General features: G+C 42.4%; 1 protein-coding gene across 1 annotated transcript in view; it reads right to left on the bottom strand.

Annotated features, from left to right (window-relative positions):
* COL1A2 (collagen type I alpha 2 chain) overlaps positions 1–13,666 on the bottom strand; it is a 39,041-nt gene extending 25,375 nt beyond the window's left edge. Inside the window, exons 1-15 of the mRNA XM_027684680.1 lie at positions 13,428–13,666; positions 11,240–11,250; positions 10,619–10,636; positions 9,909–9,944; positions 8,503–8,586; positions 7,142–7,198; positions 5,190–5,234; positions 5,040–5,093; positions 4,695–4,748; positions 4,257–4,310; positions 3,696–3,749; positions 3,366–3,419; positions 1,704–1,748; positions 1,446–1,499; positions 1,296–1,340 (exon numbers count right to left, since the gene is read on the bottom strand). Coding sequence (XP_027540481.1) covers positions 1,296–1,340; positions 1,446–1,499; positions 1,704–1,748; positions 3,366–3,419; positions 3,696–3,749; positions 4,257–4,310; positions 4,695–4,748; positions 5,040–5,093; positions 5,190–5,234; positions 7,142–7,198; positions 8,503–8,586; positions 9,909–9,944; positions 10,619–10,636; positions 11,240–11,250; positions 13,428–13,497 — 735 coding nt within the window. The 5' untranslated portion in view covers positions 13,498–13,666. The remainder of the gene's footprint in view (positions 1–1,295; positions 1,341–1,445; positions 1,500–1,703; positions 1,749–3,365; positions 3,420–3,695; positions 3,750–4,256; positions 4,311–4,694; positions 4,749–5,039; positions 5,094–5,189; positions 5,235–7,141; positions 7,199–8,502; positions 8,587–9,908; positions 9,945–10,618; positions 10,637–11,239; positions 11,251–13,427) is intronic.
* Positions 13,667–16,960: the final 3,294 nt, after the last annotated feature.

The raw sequence follows: 16,960 nt of genomic DNA, 5'->3' as shown, positions 1-16,960 counted from the left end.
TACAGATTTTTCATTGCAGTGACTTTTTACATTTTAAATTCCAAGTAGCAAGAAGAATAAAATGTTATTTCTGTTTTAGTTTTAAAAAATTAGTGGTAATAAGTGCTATGCAGAATATTTACAGCATTATAACCTAAGTATGTGTAAAATAACTTCAGCCTGGAATAGACACTGGAACACAATGCAATGCTGTGCTGCTGCCCATTCTGAGTAACACCTCTGCAATCAGCAGCTTCAGAATATTTTTCATATAGTTCAATTGCCTTCATGTGAAACATCTTCAGCTAAAATGTTTTGATTCTGCTACATCAGGTCTTAGCTGTAAGATCTCTATTTGCCTGCAATTTAAATACATAATCACAGATATTTGTTGAATACTCTGCTTGGGAGAACTGAAGAGTAATTCACAGCTCTACTAACATTCTACTCTATTAAAGCACAAGAGGTGTTTGAAGTGACAAGGAGCATTAAAATCAACTCTAGCAAAGCAGAATCAAGTACAGCTTCATCACTGACTCAAATTTTGAAGGTAGGAAGAAAAAAACTATTCTAGGCTATTCTTGATTTTTTTTACAGTTTCGAAACTATGTCCTTGACACATACTTATTTCACTGAGACAAATGAGGTTTACTAAAGTCAGTGGTATATTATGGCAACACTAACTCCTTTTGAATGGACAAATTTGCATTGTGTTAGTTCCTATTAGAATAGTTGTTGTTTACTAATCAGATCAGGGCAGTTGGATCTCACTGGCCTTTCACATTAGCTCACATAATGCAGGTATCAGTGGTAAATGAAAAAGGTTAATGTCTGATAGCACAACGCTGCAGGTGCAAAGCTGTGTTCTGGTGTGCATGCATTATTTACAGTTTATATATAATTACAGTCATCTGCAACATGTGCATGGTATATATCTGTGAAAAAGTATAAAGTCTCTTTAGTTTTGGGATGAGAACTATTCTGTTAGACTGCTGGAAATGAGAATTCTGTTCATTGGGTGTTTCTCAGTGAAATCTGCTGGGAAAGTTTCCCATGAAATCACCAGTGCAAATGAGAGAATATTTGGTTCCTTTGATATAGATGTGTTAAAGATAAATTCTGAGGCTCTCAGGATATTGTCTACAAAGGTATTATATTTCACTAATTCTTTTTGTGATGGTCTGATAAGCAACAAAGGACTGTGTTAAAAACATGAACACAATCAACTTCTCAGAAGCCAAAGAAATCCTCTAAAAACAGGATAAGGAGCACAAGGTCTAATGGAACCATATTGTCAAAGAGCAAGACAAACTTACAGCAGGTCCAGTGGGCCCAGCACTGCCATCACTTCCACGAGCACCCTATGAGGAAAGAACATGATAAATAGTTTGAAAAGAGAACTGAATATCAGAGAAAGCCACAGTAAGTGGCTGGTCATGATGACAGACAGATGGGAAGCCACTTACAGCTGGTCCAGGGGCACCTACTCTTCCTCTCTCACCAGGGAGACCACGAGCACCCTGAAGGAAAAAAATTAAATTAACTCATTTATATCTCTCCATTGAACACAGATATATAGAATTTTTTTCCTCTGCTAAGTAATATTACTATTACATTAGAGTATCTAGCTAGCTGGAGTGTCACTGATGACAAATATTGAAGAAAATGCTAGCTGAACAAAATCTATCAGATTATAATTTCCCACAGCAGCAGTGAATACTTACAGGTTGTCCAGGGGTACCATTTTCACCAGGGGCACCAGGTTCTCCCTGTGAAGAAGAAAGTTTGGAGGCTTGAATTAATTAAAGGATGCTTTGGACAGACAGCACAGCACCTTCAGAGGGATTTTCAACTGCTGGATCCTCCTCTCTTTGTCTTCTGTAGCACTTGCACCACAGTATACAATAGTATAGCCCTGAAGGTGCAGAGACTGCAATTGTCCCTACATATACTGGAACACAGTCAAATGGAATCCTTTTAGAAGAGGGGGTCAGAGAAAGTTGCTTGACTTACCTAGCTCAGCTTTCTTTATCCCTTTTCTTTATTCTGATATTTACTCTGTAGTACGTATTTAAGAGATTGGGCCTGGATAGTCAACTACTAATTCAGATCAATCAGCAGCTGTTTTTTAGCTAGAGCAGAACCAGAATGATGCTTTCCTTTGTCTAATGTTAAGGTGACAAAGTTCCTGTCAGATGGCTGAAAATAAGGATCTGCCTCAGTTATTTTTAACTTAAGACCAATACTACTGATTATTTGAGGTCTAGGTTGATCTACAGTAACAAGGTTTGTCCTAGAGCACTTGTATCCTGATATACCTGAATGCACCCAATCTTAAATGCTGCAAAGATTGCAAGTTTTTGCCTTCATCAACTGCACAGTTATATCGTGACTGACCTTAATTTACTATGCTGGTGTTTTCCACTCAGAGTAGCACTCTTACTAGTAACTATTCTATACTTTACTTAATTGCTTTATCTGCTTTTAAATACCCAATAACTGGGTAGACTGTTTGCTATCTCTTTACCATACTTTCTTCTGAAGGTAAACCTCTTGCAGTGATATTGGAGAATGGTATGTTACAGTTAATAACTCTATAACAAAATGGTGCTAAGCTGTTAGAAACAAGCAAGAGGCAGAATAAGCATTTGAGTTTTTCATTGTTATATTAAGAGTTCTTGAATACAAATCTTCTGTGAATCACTCAGCTGCATTTAAATTTCCTACAACCCCATACTGCAGTATTTTTCAAGAACACTGGGGCACTGAGGTGGAATGGAAGAAGAAGAAACTAAAAGAGAAAGAGTTTGCCAGAGATGTTTCTGAACTATATTTAAGAATATACTTTTAAGGATTTTTTTTTTAAGTATAGTGTTCAAATATGTACTAATCTGAAGATGGTAAAAAGGAAAAAGACTGTGAAGATCAAAATAACCTCAACTCAGAAAAGCGCTTCATCTACCCAAATTTTTAGCAGAAAGTCTTACATTGAACATGTGTCTCAAACAGAGTTTTGTAGAAAAATGAGACGGTTTCATTTTAGCCTGCTTTAAAGAAATCCACCAAAATTCAAAATACAATCCACAGAAGAGCAGAGATAGCAAAAGCAGCCTGAAGTGCTACTGAATAGTCAATCACCAGAAGCCCAGTTCTGCAGCTCTTATTCACTATAAGTACTAACTTGACTAAGGGCTCAAGGATAAGGCCCCAGGAAAGTTCCCATGATAAGGTGCATGGGTTTGTTCTACATGGATCCACTGACTTCTAGATTATTGCAGCTGAGCGATGTTTATTGGCAACATGGAAGACTGATTGGAGGAGACTTCACATGTTTTTCGCTAAAAAGATCTATAAATGCATCCTACATTTTCAGATTTCATGTTTACCTTGTTGCCAGGAGTACCAGGTTGTCCCTTTTGACCATCCAGACCATTGTGTCCCTATATTGAGTAGAAAAATAAATACTGATACATATTTTCTCACAAATAGCTATACACAAACTCTTAGTCTTGTAACATAAATCCCTCCTCCCACACAAAATTATTTCCTAATATAATCTTCTGATTTTTCCAAAATAATCAGTCTTTCATATCAGGCAATATAAAAAACTTCAAGGAGGTTCAAGCACTCTTGACTTTCAGAGGATTTCCAGGGGTTTTCAGTATGTTGCACTGTTATCAGTCTTAAATATTCAGGGAAAATATATATATACTCACCCTAATTCCCTTAAAGCCAGGCAGACCAGGAGTTCCAGGGAAACCACGAGCACCCTAAAAAAACACAGTGCACAAATGATTGTCTCTCATATTATACACTGCAGTTAAAAAGAAAGAAATTGGGTAAGTCTTTCAATAAAATTACCGTGTATATTTGGGTCATGATTATTCAAGTGAGGAATACCTAATCTCTCAGGATCAGACTTGTTCCAAGATTAACAATAATCAACCTGATTTTTCCAGTTCTGAATCTCAGAAATTTCATGCATTACCACGTGATAGCACAGCTGTTTTAACTTCCTGTGCCAAGGTGCCTGCTCACCTGCTTCTGTATAACTCCTCACGGTGGCATTTCTGTTACTCATTACGTTTGCTTTACTGGGTATGGGATGGGGAAACAAAAACCAAAACTATATGATATCCCTGAAGGTAAGGACTGACATTGGATTAATCCATATAAGGAATATTACTAGACTGTTAATGTGATGAAATTCTGAAAGGTTGTTAAGTTTCATTGATCAGTGAATTGTTTTGTATTGTATACAGTGGATCACTACATACCTGAGGGCCAGCAACACCCCTCTCACCAGGTCTTCCAGGTTTGCCAGGGTGACCCTAAAAAATCCAGTAAAGATGCACTAAGAAGGAAAGCTCCTTTTATAAAATAACAACATAAACCATTTAAAAAAATACACTGGCAAAGCTTCTCCTTTTCAATACATACAGGGAGCCTATTAGCTTTCAAGTTTTCTTCTTCCTGTATTCAGGAAGCTAAATAATATTTTTGGAGATGTTTTGGAGTTATCCAATTTTCTGTACATTTTCAGCATACTGCATCTCTTGTACTGTAAAACAATTATTTCAGGGGCTTATTTATTCTATATATTATAGAAGAATGTAAAAATTATGGCAATTAGAATGCTTATCTTAACGATAACTTGATTGCTAGAGTTGAATCACCACCCCAAAAGAGAAGAAAAACATTTAATAACCACTTACATCTTCACCAGCCTTTCCTGGAGGACCAGGGGGACCACGAGGACCCTGGGGACCCTGTTAAAAGTAGATTGAGGATTACTTAAAGCATCATTCTTCATCTAAGTCTTTCCACTGGCTTCTGACTTGAGTTGGGGTGTAGCTGAAGCCTAATTGACTTTGCATTTTATGACTCCAATTTGAAAGAGCCTGAGTGTTCAGCTCTGTTTCCGTAACAGGATCAAGCAGGAGTATCCAAACATTCAAAGATGTGCAGATGGATAGGAGAAATGGGCCTAAGTATTACAAGCCTACTTTGGTGTGCTATTTCTAATGTTAACAGTGTCAGCATGTGAAACCTGTACTTACTGTTTGACCAGGTTCACCAGGCTCACCGGGAACACCTTGAAAACCGGGAGGACCCTAGAAGATGAGGGAGATATTGTAAGTTTTCAAATAAGCTAATTTGTCATTTTTTAGTTATGTCAATGTCAGTAGAAGAGATGAGACTGTACTTACAGGGGGTCCAGATGCTCCAGGTGGGCCTCTAGGTCCCATCAAACCCTAAGGGAGAAAAATTGCAAAATCTCTTTTAAAACCCACTACTATATAAACTCATCTATAACACCAATTCCCGGTATTCCTAAATAATTGTAAGCATCACAGTTTTCAGTGTGCAATGTCCAGGTCAAACTATAGGTAGTTAAGAGATCTGCATGAATTTGCACAGGCAGTCAAAGTGCAAACAGATCTTCTAAGGGCAGTGAACCATCAGGGAATCCAGTAGGATGATTAGGAATGTACCATTATGGCTGTGAACCTTGTAATTAGTCTTCTTAATCTATTCTGGCTTATTAGCAAGTGCACTGGCTCATTCTTCTATGTACCCTCTACCTCCCTGTGCAGAAAATTCCAGAATTTAAAGATGAGGGTCATAACAAAACATTGTGAAAGGCTCTTATTATGTATACATCTATTTCAAATAATGATCTACTTCTATTTAAATATTTAATTGCTTTCTGGTTTTGATTAAATTCTCTTCATTTCACTGCAAAATAAGTCACTAACATACTTTTGAAAAGGAAATTTCCCCAGATTAGTACACTTACATAACAGTTGTCTTAAGCCTTACTAAGCAAGAAAACAATTTTGAACTGAAATTTAATTTAGACTTCTATTGTCCAAAATGATTTAGGATATGTTTCAACAGAAATCCTTATGTTTTAAATTGGTTTTAAAACTTTCTCAGGAACTTTTGTAGATTTCCTCACTACAAGATTAAAATCATATGCCAACTTTTCAATGGCTTATGTAGTATTCCCATAAAACTGAATACTTTTCATTAAGATAAATAAATACATATTAATTACAGGCATTTACTTATGAAAGTTAAAGCAATGTTGTGGATATAAAAATATGCAGTAATTCTAGAAAAAAATAACTGTTTCTGGACAGTCTGAATCATATGTGCTGCATAAACTCTGAGTTTTTTCACAAATTATATTCCATAATTATCTTTCCCTCCCTTTCTAACTTCCCAATCTATTACATTTTCTTCATGAAACTTAAAACTTCCTCACAGAAGGCAGATTCTACTGCTGTTGCTGTCAGATGAACCCTAACTGACTAAAAAATTGGAACTTAGAAAATTGTGACACCCCAAGTAAATCTTCATCTACATTTTCTGATTTTTTGTCAGACATTGAGGGCAGAACTTGATTAAAAGTACTCCTATTTTCCTATATTTAGTATCTAAATGGAGACCAAAAGATTTCCCAGTATTCATTTAATATACAGTATTTTTAGAAATGGAGACAAGCACTTGACCCAGAATAATCCTGGGCAGCCTTCATCCTGCTGCTCAGCCATCAGATGCACTGGCTGGGATGTCAGTGTGTTTGGTGAATTTAACCCCTATCTGTGTGCACTGAAAATATCCGCTAACATCAGGAAGCATTAGAAATTCATGTGGAGCAGCAATAAACTCCTTAAATTCCATTTGAACATAATATACAGTAAACAAGGATATCAAATAAGTTGTATAGCCATGGGGGAAAAATGGTCACCAACTGGAGCTGAGATGCTGAGTTACTTTCTAGACCTATGTCTACCTTAGAAAGCAGCTTTACAATCATTCTTCCTAAAACACGATCTTCTGTCTCAATATGGGCAAAGTAGAACTATATAAAAGCACACGTGTTCTCTGACATCAAATTGTGAGATTCACTGATTCATATAAGTGTTAAACAAATTGAAGATTAAATATGGTCTTGGGACTGTATATTTAAGTCCTAAGACTATTCTAAACACATACATTTCAAAACATATATTCTCCTACAAAGGATCAGTTCACAGCCTGACTCAAAATATGATCAAAACACTAACTTTTGCATTAATACAGTTGGATTAGACTCAAAGGAAAATAGTAAACACACCCATGCCAGTTACCAAGTGCTCTATCATATACCTACCATAGGTCCTGGGCCAAAATCAGCTGCTTTAGATGGATCATATTGAGCAGCAAAGTTCTGTAAGTGATAAAAAGTTTGAAATTAAAATACTAAAAATTTTGCCTTAAAAAGTATTTCTTATCAACATTCTACATCTAAACATCATCTGACTTGTTACACTTGCTATATGATTTGTTAAAGCAGAATACATACAACTCAGTAAACATAGCCCTCTTATAATTACATTTCTATTCACGTTTCCAAAAAGACTTGATTTTACTGGAAAGGCCCTTCAAACAGTGGCCTTAAATATCTATGCAGAAGTGATAGAGAGGCATTGCAACAGCGTGAACTAAAAATAAAGAATGTAAATTCAGTGGTCATTTAAAATTGCAAACTTTCTTTAAACTCTCAAGTTGTTCAGCGTAATTTTCAATAAGGGAACTTATGCATATTTTTCACTGCTTTGCTTAAGTAAAATTCATGTACCAGCCCTGACAGACGAGGTAGGCCCTTCAGCTTCAAAAAGAACTGAGGAGCTGCAGCCTCAGAGACTGCAGTGGATTGTTGATATTTTATCAAAACAGAAAGAAGTTCTACATGGCACAACTGAAAATCCTTTGCTTCCTTGTTTTCGTTTGATTGTTTTATTAGCATATTAAAATAAGAAAAAATAATGAAAGCAGTTTGAGATTTGCAAATGGGAAAACAAACTACTTTTATCCATATTGAAGGCAAAAGAGTATTTTTCCATGCAGAAAGATTTACCAAACTTGATCATTACAACACTGTCTCTGTCTTCATGTTGCCTATGCAAGCTAATGTCAAGCAAAGAGTTAAATTCTGCAGAGAATACGTCATGGACACTTGTGCAGAAAGTGTGTATGTGTCACAGTCCATTTACGTTCTGCAGCATTTATACAGATAGAAATGAAAAATTCTAAAAAATATACTCTAAAATTCTACAGGACTTTTAAGTATTGATTTTTAGCCTAAGGGGTAGTCTTCTTCAGCTTATTCCAACACAGCTGCTGTCTGTTGAATCCAACTGTGAAGGTTTTTTTTCACTATCTGCTTAAAAGCACTGGTTTCATTTAGTTGAATCCTAACCCCTACACATTACGGCTGTGTAAATTTAATGCTAAATAACAGGGTTGCTTTGCTCCTCTGCATAAGTCCCTGTTGAACACAGAATCCAAATTTTCCATGGAACATTTACACCCCAAAGAAAGTTTAATTGGAACTGGGACCATGAATTTCTTAAGGCTCACAAGAGAATGTGTGTTCTACTTTCCAAAGCAACATCAGTATTTTCCAGCTGATACACGTTTTGCCTTAGCCACAAAGCACAGTTTTGGTAATAGGAAGTTTGGATGCCTTACTCCGCCAAGACCTGGAGGACCAGGGGGCCCTGGAGGACCTCGTGGTCCATCTTCACCATCTCTGCCTGGTGCACCTGGTGGACCCTAGAGTCAAAAAGAGGATTACAAAGTGAACATTAGAAGTGGTTGAAGAAATCTCTGATGTGATAACTTCATTAACAACCACGCACCTACAGCACACTCTACAGCAGTGCTATACATGAAGTTTCAATAAATGCCTAACTTGAGAAAATAAGTATATTGATTTTATGTTGACTCCCCATAACTCATATCAGATATGTACTAGACCTTCATATTTGAGAAGATTTATGGGGGAGATATTTCATTTATGCTACTAAAGCATAATCTCCAAATTGGGAATTTTCACCTTAAGCGACCAAATTTTGGACCCATACATTTCTAGTGACCCATATGGACCCACAAAGGTGCTCAAGTTTTGCCATTGTGGCAGTTAAGGTGAGATATTTACTTTGTTTAGTATTTTGGATCCAGTTCAGTGTTAAATGAAATCCATAATAAATGGATTTCTAAAGGAGGAGAATTAGACTTCCAACATTCAGGACAAAGTATGTATCTCATTTCATTAAATGAATTTAGTTAGTGGTTGCCTAAATCAAATATCCAGTTGACCATACAGATAGAGTCTTCCTAATAGTTCCCTTCACATTCGTCAGCATACTACAGTCTCAAAACCTCAAGAGCTCCCTATCAGTACTATGGCATTTTCATTTTCAGAAGACACTAGAAAGACACACAACTACAAACTACACAGATAAGTATGTGAGTTTCAGAATGCCACTTTACAAAGAGCAGCAGTGATGCAGAAGCAAAACAGAAAAGCAAATATCAGCAATATGAATGAACAGTACAATTAAATTATTCAACTGTCCTCATTTATGGTTACTTTTACGGTAGCCTTTAATAGTACAACGTCTGCTTTGGCTAGTAGAAGGTAGACGACAAATGCCTAGCTGCCAACAAGAGAGCTTTTCCAAGCCATCTTCAGAGGCACAGATAATAAATCATCCTCAAAACTGGCTTTGTCTATTCAGGGCTTATCCAGATACCATATTGTTCAAAGACCACATCTTTATGTGTCAACTTTTCCCTCTACACTTCCATGCACTATTTCCACGGTGAGCAATGCGAAAAACATTTTTCAAGTCATCACTTGGATGCTAAGCTGCTATATGATCTCAACCACATCTGCTCAGGCACAATGACCATAATTAGGTTGCTGAGGTATTGGTACATAGGTAACTTGGTTTTTTTTTGGATGAAATTGTACATGCAAGCTTCTACAGCTACATTCATTCAATATCACAATGATACCTAAACTTATTTTTTACCCTACTGTTCTTCCAACAACTGCTGTTCAAAGTTCACAAACAAATGAACGGCCTTACCCTTTCTCCCTGCGGCCCTTTGTCTCCTCTAGGGCCCTGCAGGAAGAAAATAACACTTAATGAGTTATCGCAGAAATTTTGCGGGAGGATACAGGGAAACAGATACATTAAGAATAATTAGTGTACATGAAAAAGTGAAAAATGACTGCACATACAGGTCCAATAGCTATTTTCCACAGACAGATAATTCTTTTTCCCCAGAAAGCTACTGGAAATAGACCCTGTCACTACTGTGTGAATTAAAATTATCACTGCACAGATCACAGAAGAAATTTAAAAGTTGATTTTCATCTCTACTAAATAACTAGTTCTAATTTAAAGTAGGGACTCTTATAAATAAAATAGAATCTATTTAGCTTTTAAGATCTGGATAGATATTGCTGTACTGTTCAATTCATGTAAATCTTTCTGAAGAAACTCTGACTAAGAATGCTACTTTGATGAAGTTTAGTTCTGAGTAGGCTTAATTCTGCTCCTGGATAAAGCACCTTTATTTTGAATTATTTAAATTCACTCTGGTGTTAAGATGTTGCACTGATTGTTCCCTCTTTTTTACTGCCTGTTCATCTCAGTGCTAGTGCTATTTTCAGAGAACACGGAAAATAATAAATATAGTCAGTTTTCCTTTCATCCAACATTCAACAAAATATTAATCTCCTGAAGATTATTTGATACCATCTCCATTTCCACACAAGAAAAAAACTGCTTACCTTACGCCCTGCAGGTGCCTGGAAAAATAAAGAAGAGAATTAAAAAAGTTAAAATTTCTCCCAGTATTTTAGACTAAAATAGTGTATAAACTTAGACTCATCTTCTTACATAACTATGCTTTTCCTCAGTACAGTATCTTTAAGTATGCCCTAAGGTTTTAAATTACTATGAAAGCTAGGAGTTTATATATAGCAAAGATGCATGTAACTACATGAAAACATTCTGTTGAAGACTGACCATTTTATAGCTATTACAGCCTAAAAAACTAGCATTAAAAAAAAGTCACACCTGAGCTCTTCCATAATCTTTCTGTGCAATGAAATTTAGACTGTAAAACTGGCTTTAAAGTAGAGTCTTCTCCAATCCAAACTGCCAGGTGCAGTGTCCAAACACCACTGCTCTGTTACTTTCTCCTCACGGTCTCTACACCTATGAAGGCAGTCTCTTAAAAAGGCCGTCCCACTTGTGAAATCGGGGTGGGTACCTTTCCAGGCAGTCCCTTCAGGACTTAATCACCAGGACCATCTTGAAATGAACTTTAGAAAATAATACTGCCACAACAAAAGAAGCCTAGCCTGTTAATTGGAATGCTACATATTAGATAAAGAAATTATACTGACCTTACTCACATCTGCAAAAAGAAGGGAAAGAAAAAAAAGAGAGATAATTAGAGTGTGGATTCAGTTATTTTGCAAGTTTTACATTTCATTGCTTTTAATTCAAAGTGCATTTTTTTTTATTTTCTTAACGCAATAAACATTTTCTTTATGTAATTTCTTACTTTTAAGATGATTATCTTAGACTGGAAAGACTCGCAGGTGAAATTGCCATGTATTCCAAATTCAAAACAGACTTGCTAATGAAATTAAAACAAGTAATATGATTGATGCAGTGAAAAGGCAGATATCGTCTATAAGCCTGCTCTAAATATTCTTAAACATACCTCCCTACAAATAAAAGCACCAATGTATTTTCATATGTGTGTGTGCAATGGATTAATAAACCCAGACAGGCCGATACATACGAGGGTGTTGAATTTTAGGAGTAATCTTAAATTTTAATGTAAATAGCCCCATCACACTTTTTATGGGGAATGGTTCTAGCCACATGTACCTATTTCCACAATTTCCTGTAAAAGCATGTAACAGGGAACACCTTGAAGCTATTAAACACCAAAAGGCAAATAACTATATGTTATGTACTACTAAGTATGCTATCGTTCATTAGCTGGAAATACAAATTTTCTGAATTTCTTAATTTACAATTAAAAATCTATTTTGGCTTAAATTCACTATAGTAAAAGGGTCTCATATCACACTTGAATGCCACCAATTTGACCTTATCCCTAAGTAGCAGGTTGTTGGAGATTTTTCCACAACGTGTCACTTTGGCAATGTATGATCACACTAAATTCAGATGATTCGTACAGTCCAGCAAAAGGTAACACTGCTGAAATGCTGAAAGCACTGAAATACCGCGGCAGCACACACCGATTGACTGTGCCTAACCCAATATAAAATTAAAGCCATTACTGCCCCCAGGTGATGTGACACTGGCACCTACCCAAACTCATTGCGGGCAGCGCGGGGGCGCTCGGTTCGGGGTCCCCCACACGAACCGCTCCGTTTCCTTGGCGAAGGAAGGAGCTGCTACCGCCCGTCACCGGGGGTGGGTGGGGGGATGTCCCCAGAATGCCCCGCCAGAACGGCCCTCCCGCCGCCCCTCGGGCATCCCCCGGGCCACGGCCACCCCGCTGCCCACCGCCCCGGCCCCTCGCCGCCCCCCGGGCTGGCAGCGGCAGGGGCACAGCCGGGGGCATGTTCCCGGGGCTCCCAGTGCCCTGAGCGGGAAGCGCACGGCTGCTCCATCCCTCCTCCGCCCTGGAAGGCGGCCAAAGCCCAGTGTAGAGGCACGACGGCCAGGGGCTCAGGGGGCCACTTCTCAGTGCGCTGTCACGCAGAGAGGCCCCAGCCGAGTGAGCGGGGCGCGTTTCTCTCCCACCACAGTACGTGTGCGTGTGTGGGTGCGCTTTTCCCTCTGCAGTTGGGGGGCACTAAATCCTCTCTTAGCGAACGTCGGGGTGCCGCGCTCACTTTTCTCACTAGAGCGGAGCAATACTGCTTCCCTGCCTCCTTTCGTCCTCCCCTCCCCGGAGAGCCCTTGGAGTGGGCTCAGCGTGCGGGGATCTCCGCGGGAACACGAGAACAGCCCCGTCGCGCCGCGCTGGGTCGCAGGGCCCTGGGGCGCCGCAGGGCTCCGAGCCGCCCGCAGGGGGCGCTGCCGCGCGCGGGGAGCGGGACGGCGGGTTCCGCACGGAGCCCCCGCCGCCCCCCCAGAGGGAGGGAAGGGATGAGCCGCCGCTCTCCCGCTCCTCCGCTTCGGAAAGCGCGCCTGAAGTCTCACAAAAGTGCAGCCTGGGTTCTTCCGCTCGCCGCAAGCACTCTCCTCCCAGCCTGTATCCGTATCTCCTTCCCAGCATCTGCGCTGGAGATAGGGCTTTGCGTTCTCCTTTAGGTACGAGCCCGTCTGGGGGGAGGGGGTTATTCTGGTTTTCTCTCTCTTTTTTTTTTTTTTTTTTAATCGTAGGGGGAAATCTCGTTGGCCTTTTGCCATCTTTTTCTGAGGGGAAGAAAGAAGCTAGATTCTGATCTGGGACGGGAGGTGGCAGTTTATGAGCTGGTCTCTATCGTTTGGGAAGAGGCAGCTCCCCGCAGACTGCCGTCCGTGGGGAGGGCGTCGGGACAGAGCGCAGAGCCGGACAGCCACCCCTGCCACCACCCCTGCCACAAACAAGCGGAAAGCACTTACGTTGGCCTGTTGTTAGGTATGAAGTTACTGCGAGCAGCAACCAAATCCGTGTATCCACAAAGCTGAGCATGTCTAGTTGCAAGACATGCAGACTCCTTGTGGTGCCGAGTCGGTTGGTTAGCTATCGCCTGTGGGACGCAGGCATACAGTCTTGAGGAGTAACTCCAACCTTAGCAGAAACCTGCTGCCCGGGACGCTAAATTAACCCAGCCCCGGTCCGTTCTACTTATACCGCAGGAGGGTCCCGGCACCGCCCAGCCCGTCACGTGCCTGTGTCTCCGGCCCGGCGCGGCAGCCTTGGCAGCGGGAGCGGCGGGGGGGCGGCGACGGTAAATTGGTTCCATGCTTTGAGGACGTGGACACTTTGAGGCTTTCGGAAGGAAAATCTGACTCGTCGTCTGATTTTTTTTCCTCTTCATTCTCTCTTTTTTTTTTTCTTTCCCCTCAGCCGTCCCCCGCCCCTCTCGCCCCGGTTTTCTGTGAGCGCGGCCGGGAGCCTCGCCGGGCAGCCGGCTGGCAGCGCCCCGACGGCGTTCAAAGCGGGAGCTGTCCAGGGCCTACGGAGCCTCCCGCCCTGCGGGAAAGCGGCCGGGGGAGCCGAGACGAGGCTGGATGCCCCACTCAGCCTCTCCCCGTCGTCCCACTGCGACCAAGGACAAAAGGCGACGCTCCCCATATCCCCGGACCCTCTAGCCCGAGGCCTCTAGAACGGTCACCCCGGTCCCGCGCCCCTCGCCTTTCCCCGCAGACAGCGAGTGCTGGGGCACCGACAGCCCCTCAGCCCGCTCGTAGCGGCCGCCGTGTCCCGGCCGTTCACTCTCCCCGGGGAAGCGTCTCGGGCCAGGGCGCGGGCAGAGAGCCGCCAGTCTCCTCTCCCAGCTTCGCGGCCGCGGGAGGAGCCTGGGGTGCCCCGCAGCCGCCGTCCCGAGCGCTCCCCGCCTCTCGGCCCGCCGGACGGGGCCCTCCGGGCGCAGGGAGGAGGATGGGCGCTCCCGGCAGCTCCCCTTCCCGACGGCCACCCGCCCACCCAGATGAGGGAAAGCTGGCGGGGTTGTTTGCCACGTCTGCCCGACCACCGACTTCTCCCTTCCCGGGGGAGGTGGCCGAAGGGGGTGTGAGAGGAGCTGCCCACGCTGTGCCCCTAGGGCCGGCGGCGACAGGCCGCCCCTCGCGGCGGGCAGCGGGACCCTATCGTTCCGCCCCGGACGCCTCTGCCCCCCGTGACTGGGGGCGGGGGGCTGCAGTCACTCGGGGTCGCCCATCTCGACTCCTGCGGCTGCGGGGAGCTGACGTGGTCCCTCCGGCCAGGCCAAGCGGCGGCCGTGGCCAGCCCCCTCCCCGCCCACGGGCTCTTCCAAGGCGGGCAGCCGGCCCCCTCCCAAGCCGCCTCTGCTAGCCGAAGGGAGTCCCGGGCAGAGGTAACGACGAAAGCAAATAGAAGCCCCGGCTGCTGAGCCGGGGGGTGGGGGGCCCTCTCTGGGGCGGAAAAGGCGAGGACAGCGTCCGTCCTCGCTCCCCTTCCCTCCCCCAGCCCAGGCTGTGGGTCGCGAAGCAGGCGGATCCTGCTCAGGCACACCAGGGAGCCGCGACAGCCTCCGAGCTGGCGAGAGAGCCCCGGCGGATGGAGCGGGAGGGCTCCCGGGCGAGGGACAGCAACGCCCCCTGACCACCCCTGAGCCAAGCGGCTCTTCTCCTCCTCAGCCTGTCCTAGAGGAGGTGCCGGGAGTGTATCCAGCCCCATTTATCAGCTGCCTCCGGGAGAACATGTACAGAGAGCATGGGAAAGATGGGGGCATGGCTGTCCACCTGAGAGGGGACTCCACAGAGGTTGTGCCCCGGGGGCACTGCCAACACCGGGCACAGCCGAAAGCAGAATCCACGTGTCGGGGAGAGCCAGCCGTACCCAGTCGAACTGCCTGTCTGTAGCCGCCTCCGCGGACGGGACGGTTCCTGACTGTCTAGAGTGCCGATGGAATGGAAAAGCCTGCAGTTTGGATAGAAAAAAACATGGCATTAGGAAAATGTAGTTCGTCCAACGAAGTACGCCTGGCCACAAAATAGGACCGCAACAAATGATGACGGATATAAACGTTGTAATAAAAGTATATGGTATAAACGATATATGAGTATTCTTTCAGATTATCTTTCATGTGAATGGTATCACTTTAGATCAAGTAGGATTTTAAATTAACCTGGGCAGCGAAGATAACTACTTGAAAGTTTATACCAGCATAAACCTAAAGTAGCTCAGTGAGCTTTAAACAAGATAAAATAATAAATGAAATTTAACCCAAAACACTGAGGCTCAAGTCCGAGTATTTCCTGACAACACTTCCAGTGAACAGTGTTTTGTTTTTTTCAAACTTGTTCCTTGAAATCAGACATTGACTGTACAGCCAGAGTTTTTCTTCGTTTTGACTCTGCTGCATCAGCAGAACAGTTATTGACTGATTATAATAATAATTAGATTCTTTTGAGACAAAACCTGTTCTAACTGCATATGTATAAACCTACTTTTTGCATGTTTTCATGAAATGATAGCCCTTTTCTACTGATGGAACACTCTGATGGTGCAGGAATGCAGACACGTGTATCCTGACCAAATCAAACTAAACCTCCATCCTGCCCATGAAGTTTCGCACAGGAAAGACAAGGCCCCCTCCCAATGAAGGGAAACCCCCTGCAAAGATGTGGATGTTCAACTACCATATCTACCATAAAGCAGATGGCTGAGGGAGACACGTGGCCAGAAGCTCAGCAACACACAAAAGCAGTTGAGATGATATGAAACTCTTTAAACTTCCAAAGAGATGAATTCTTGGTATGCTTCAGCCATTTTAGGATTGGTCCATACAGATAGGAAAAGAGAGATACAAAAGAGTAATTCATTGGTATGGCTCTCTCCCCAGCTCTACCAGTCTCTTTTCAGCAATCCACCACGCTGAAAAATCCGTAACTCTAAGTTCTCTAGAACCAACAGCTTTGACGTAACAGTCTCATATGTATACCTGACTTTTGGAGCCTATGGAGCCCTTGGCCATTTTCTTCACTATCGGTCACCCGTAGTCTTAATATTTTGAGGAAAGATGAGGAAGGAAAAAGAGGACTCTCTTTTACTTCTGTCATTAGCACTAATTCAAGCCACACCAAATGATTTCAGGGTAAGTGACAAAGGCCTGCTCAGTTGATCTTCCTACAGGGTATCTCTGTCATACAGACACTGTCACTTTCGGTCATGAAGACAGGCTACACTACTCATCTTCTCTATCTAAGCATGCAAAAATAAGCTGATAAACTTAGGGTGAAAAAAAAAGAAATGCTCCCTAAAAAAGGGAGTGCTTAGTGGCTTTGGTTCTGTGATATGAAATCGGAAATATTTTTTTCCTTAAAATACAATTAGTGTGAATGGTTGTTAATATGCAAATATCACTATTAGTATTTTGACTCCTGAAGCAACACAAGTAACATGACAGCTTTTGAAACCATTAGCATGCCAGAAGTGATTTGATCAGCCAGCTTTAACAAGCAAACAT

Source organism: Neopelma chrysocephalum, unplaced genomic scaffold (genome assembly GCF_003984885.1).
Source record: "Neopelma chrysocephalum unplaced genomic scaffold, ASM398488v2 Primary Assembly neopelma1_67, whole genome shotgun sequence".
Lineage (NCBI taxonomy): Eukaryota > Metazoa > Chordata > Aves > Passeriformes > Pipridae > Neopelma > Neopelma chrysocephalum.
This window is presented reverse-complemented; position numbering and strand designations above follow the sequence as displayed.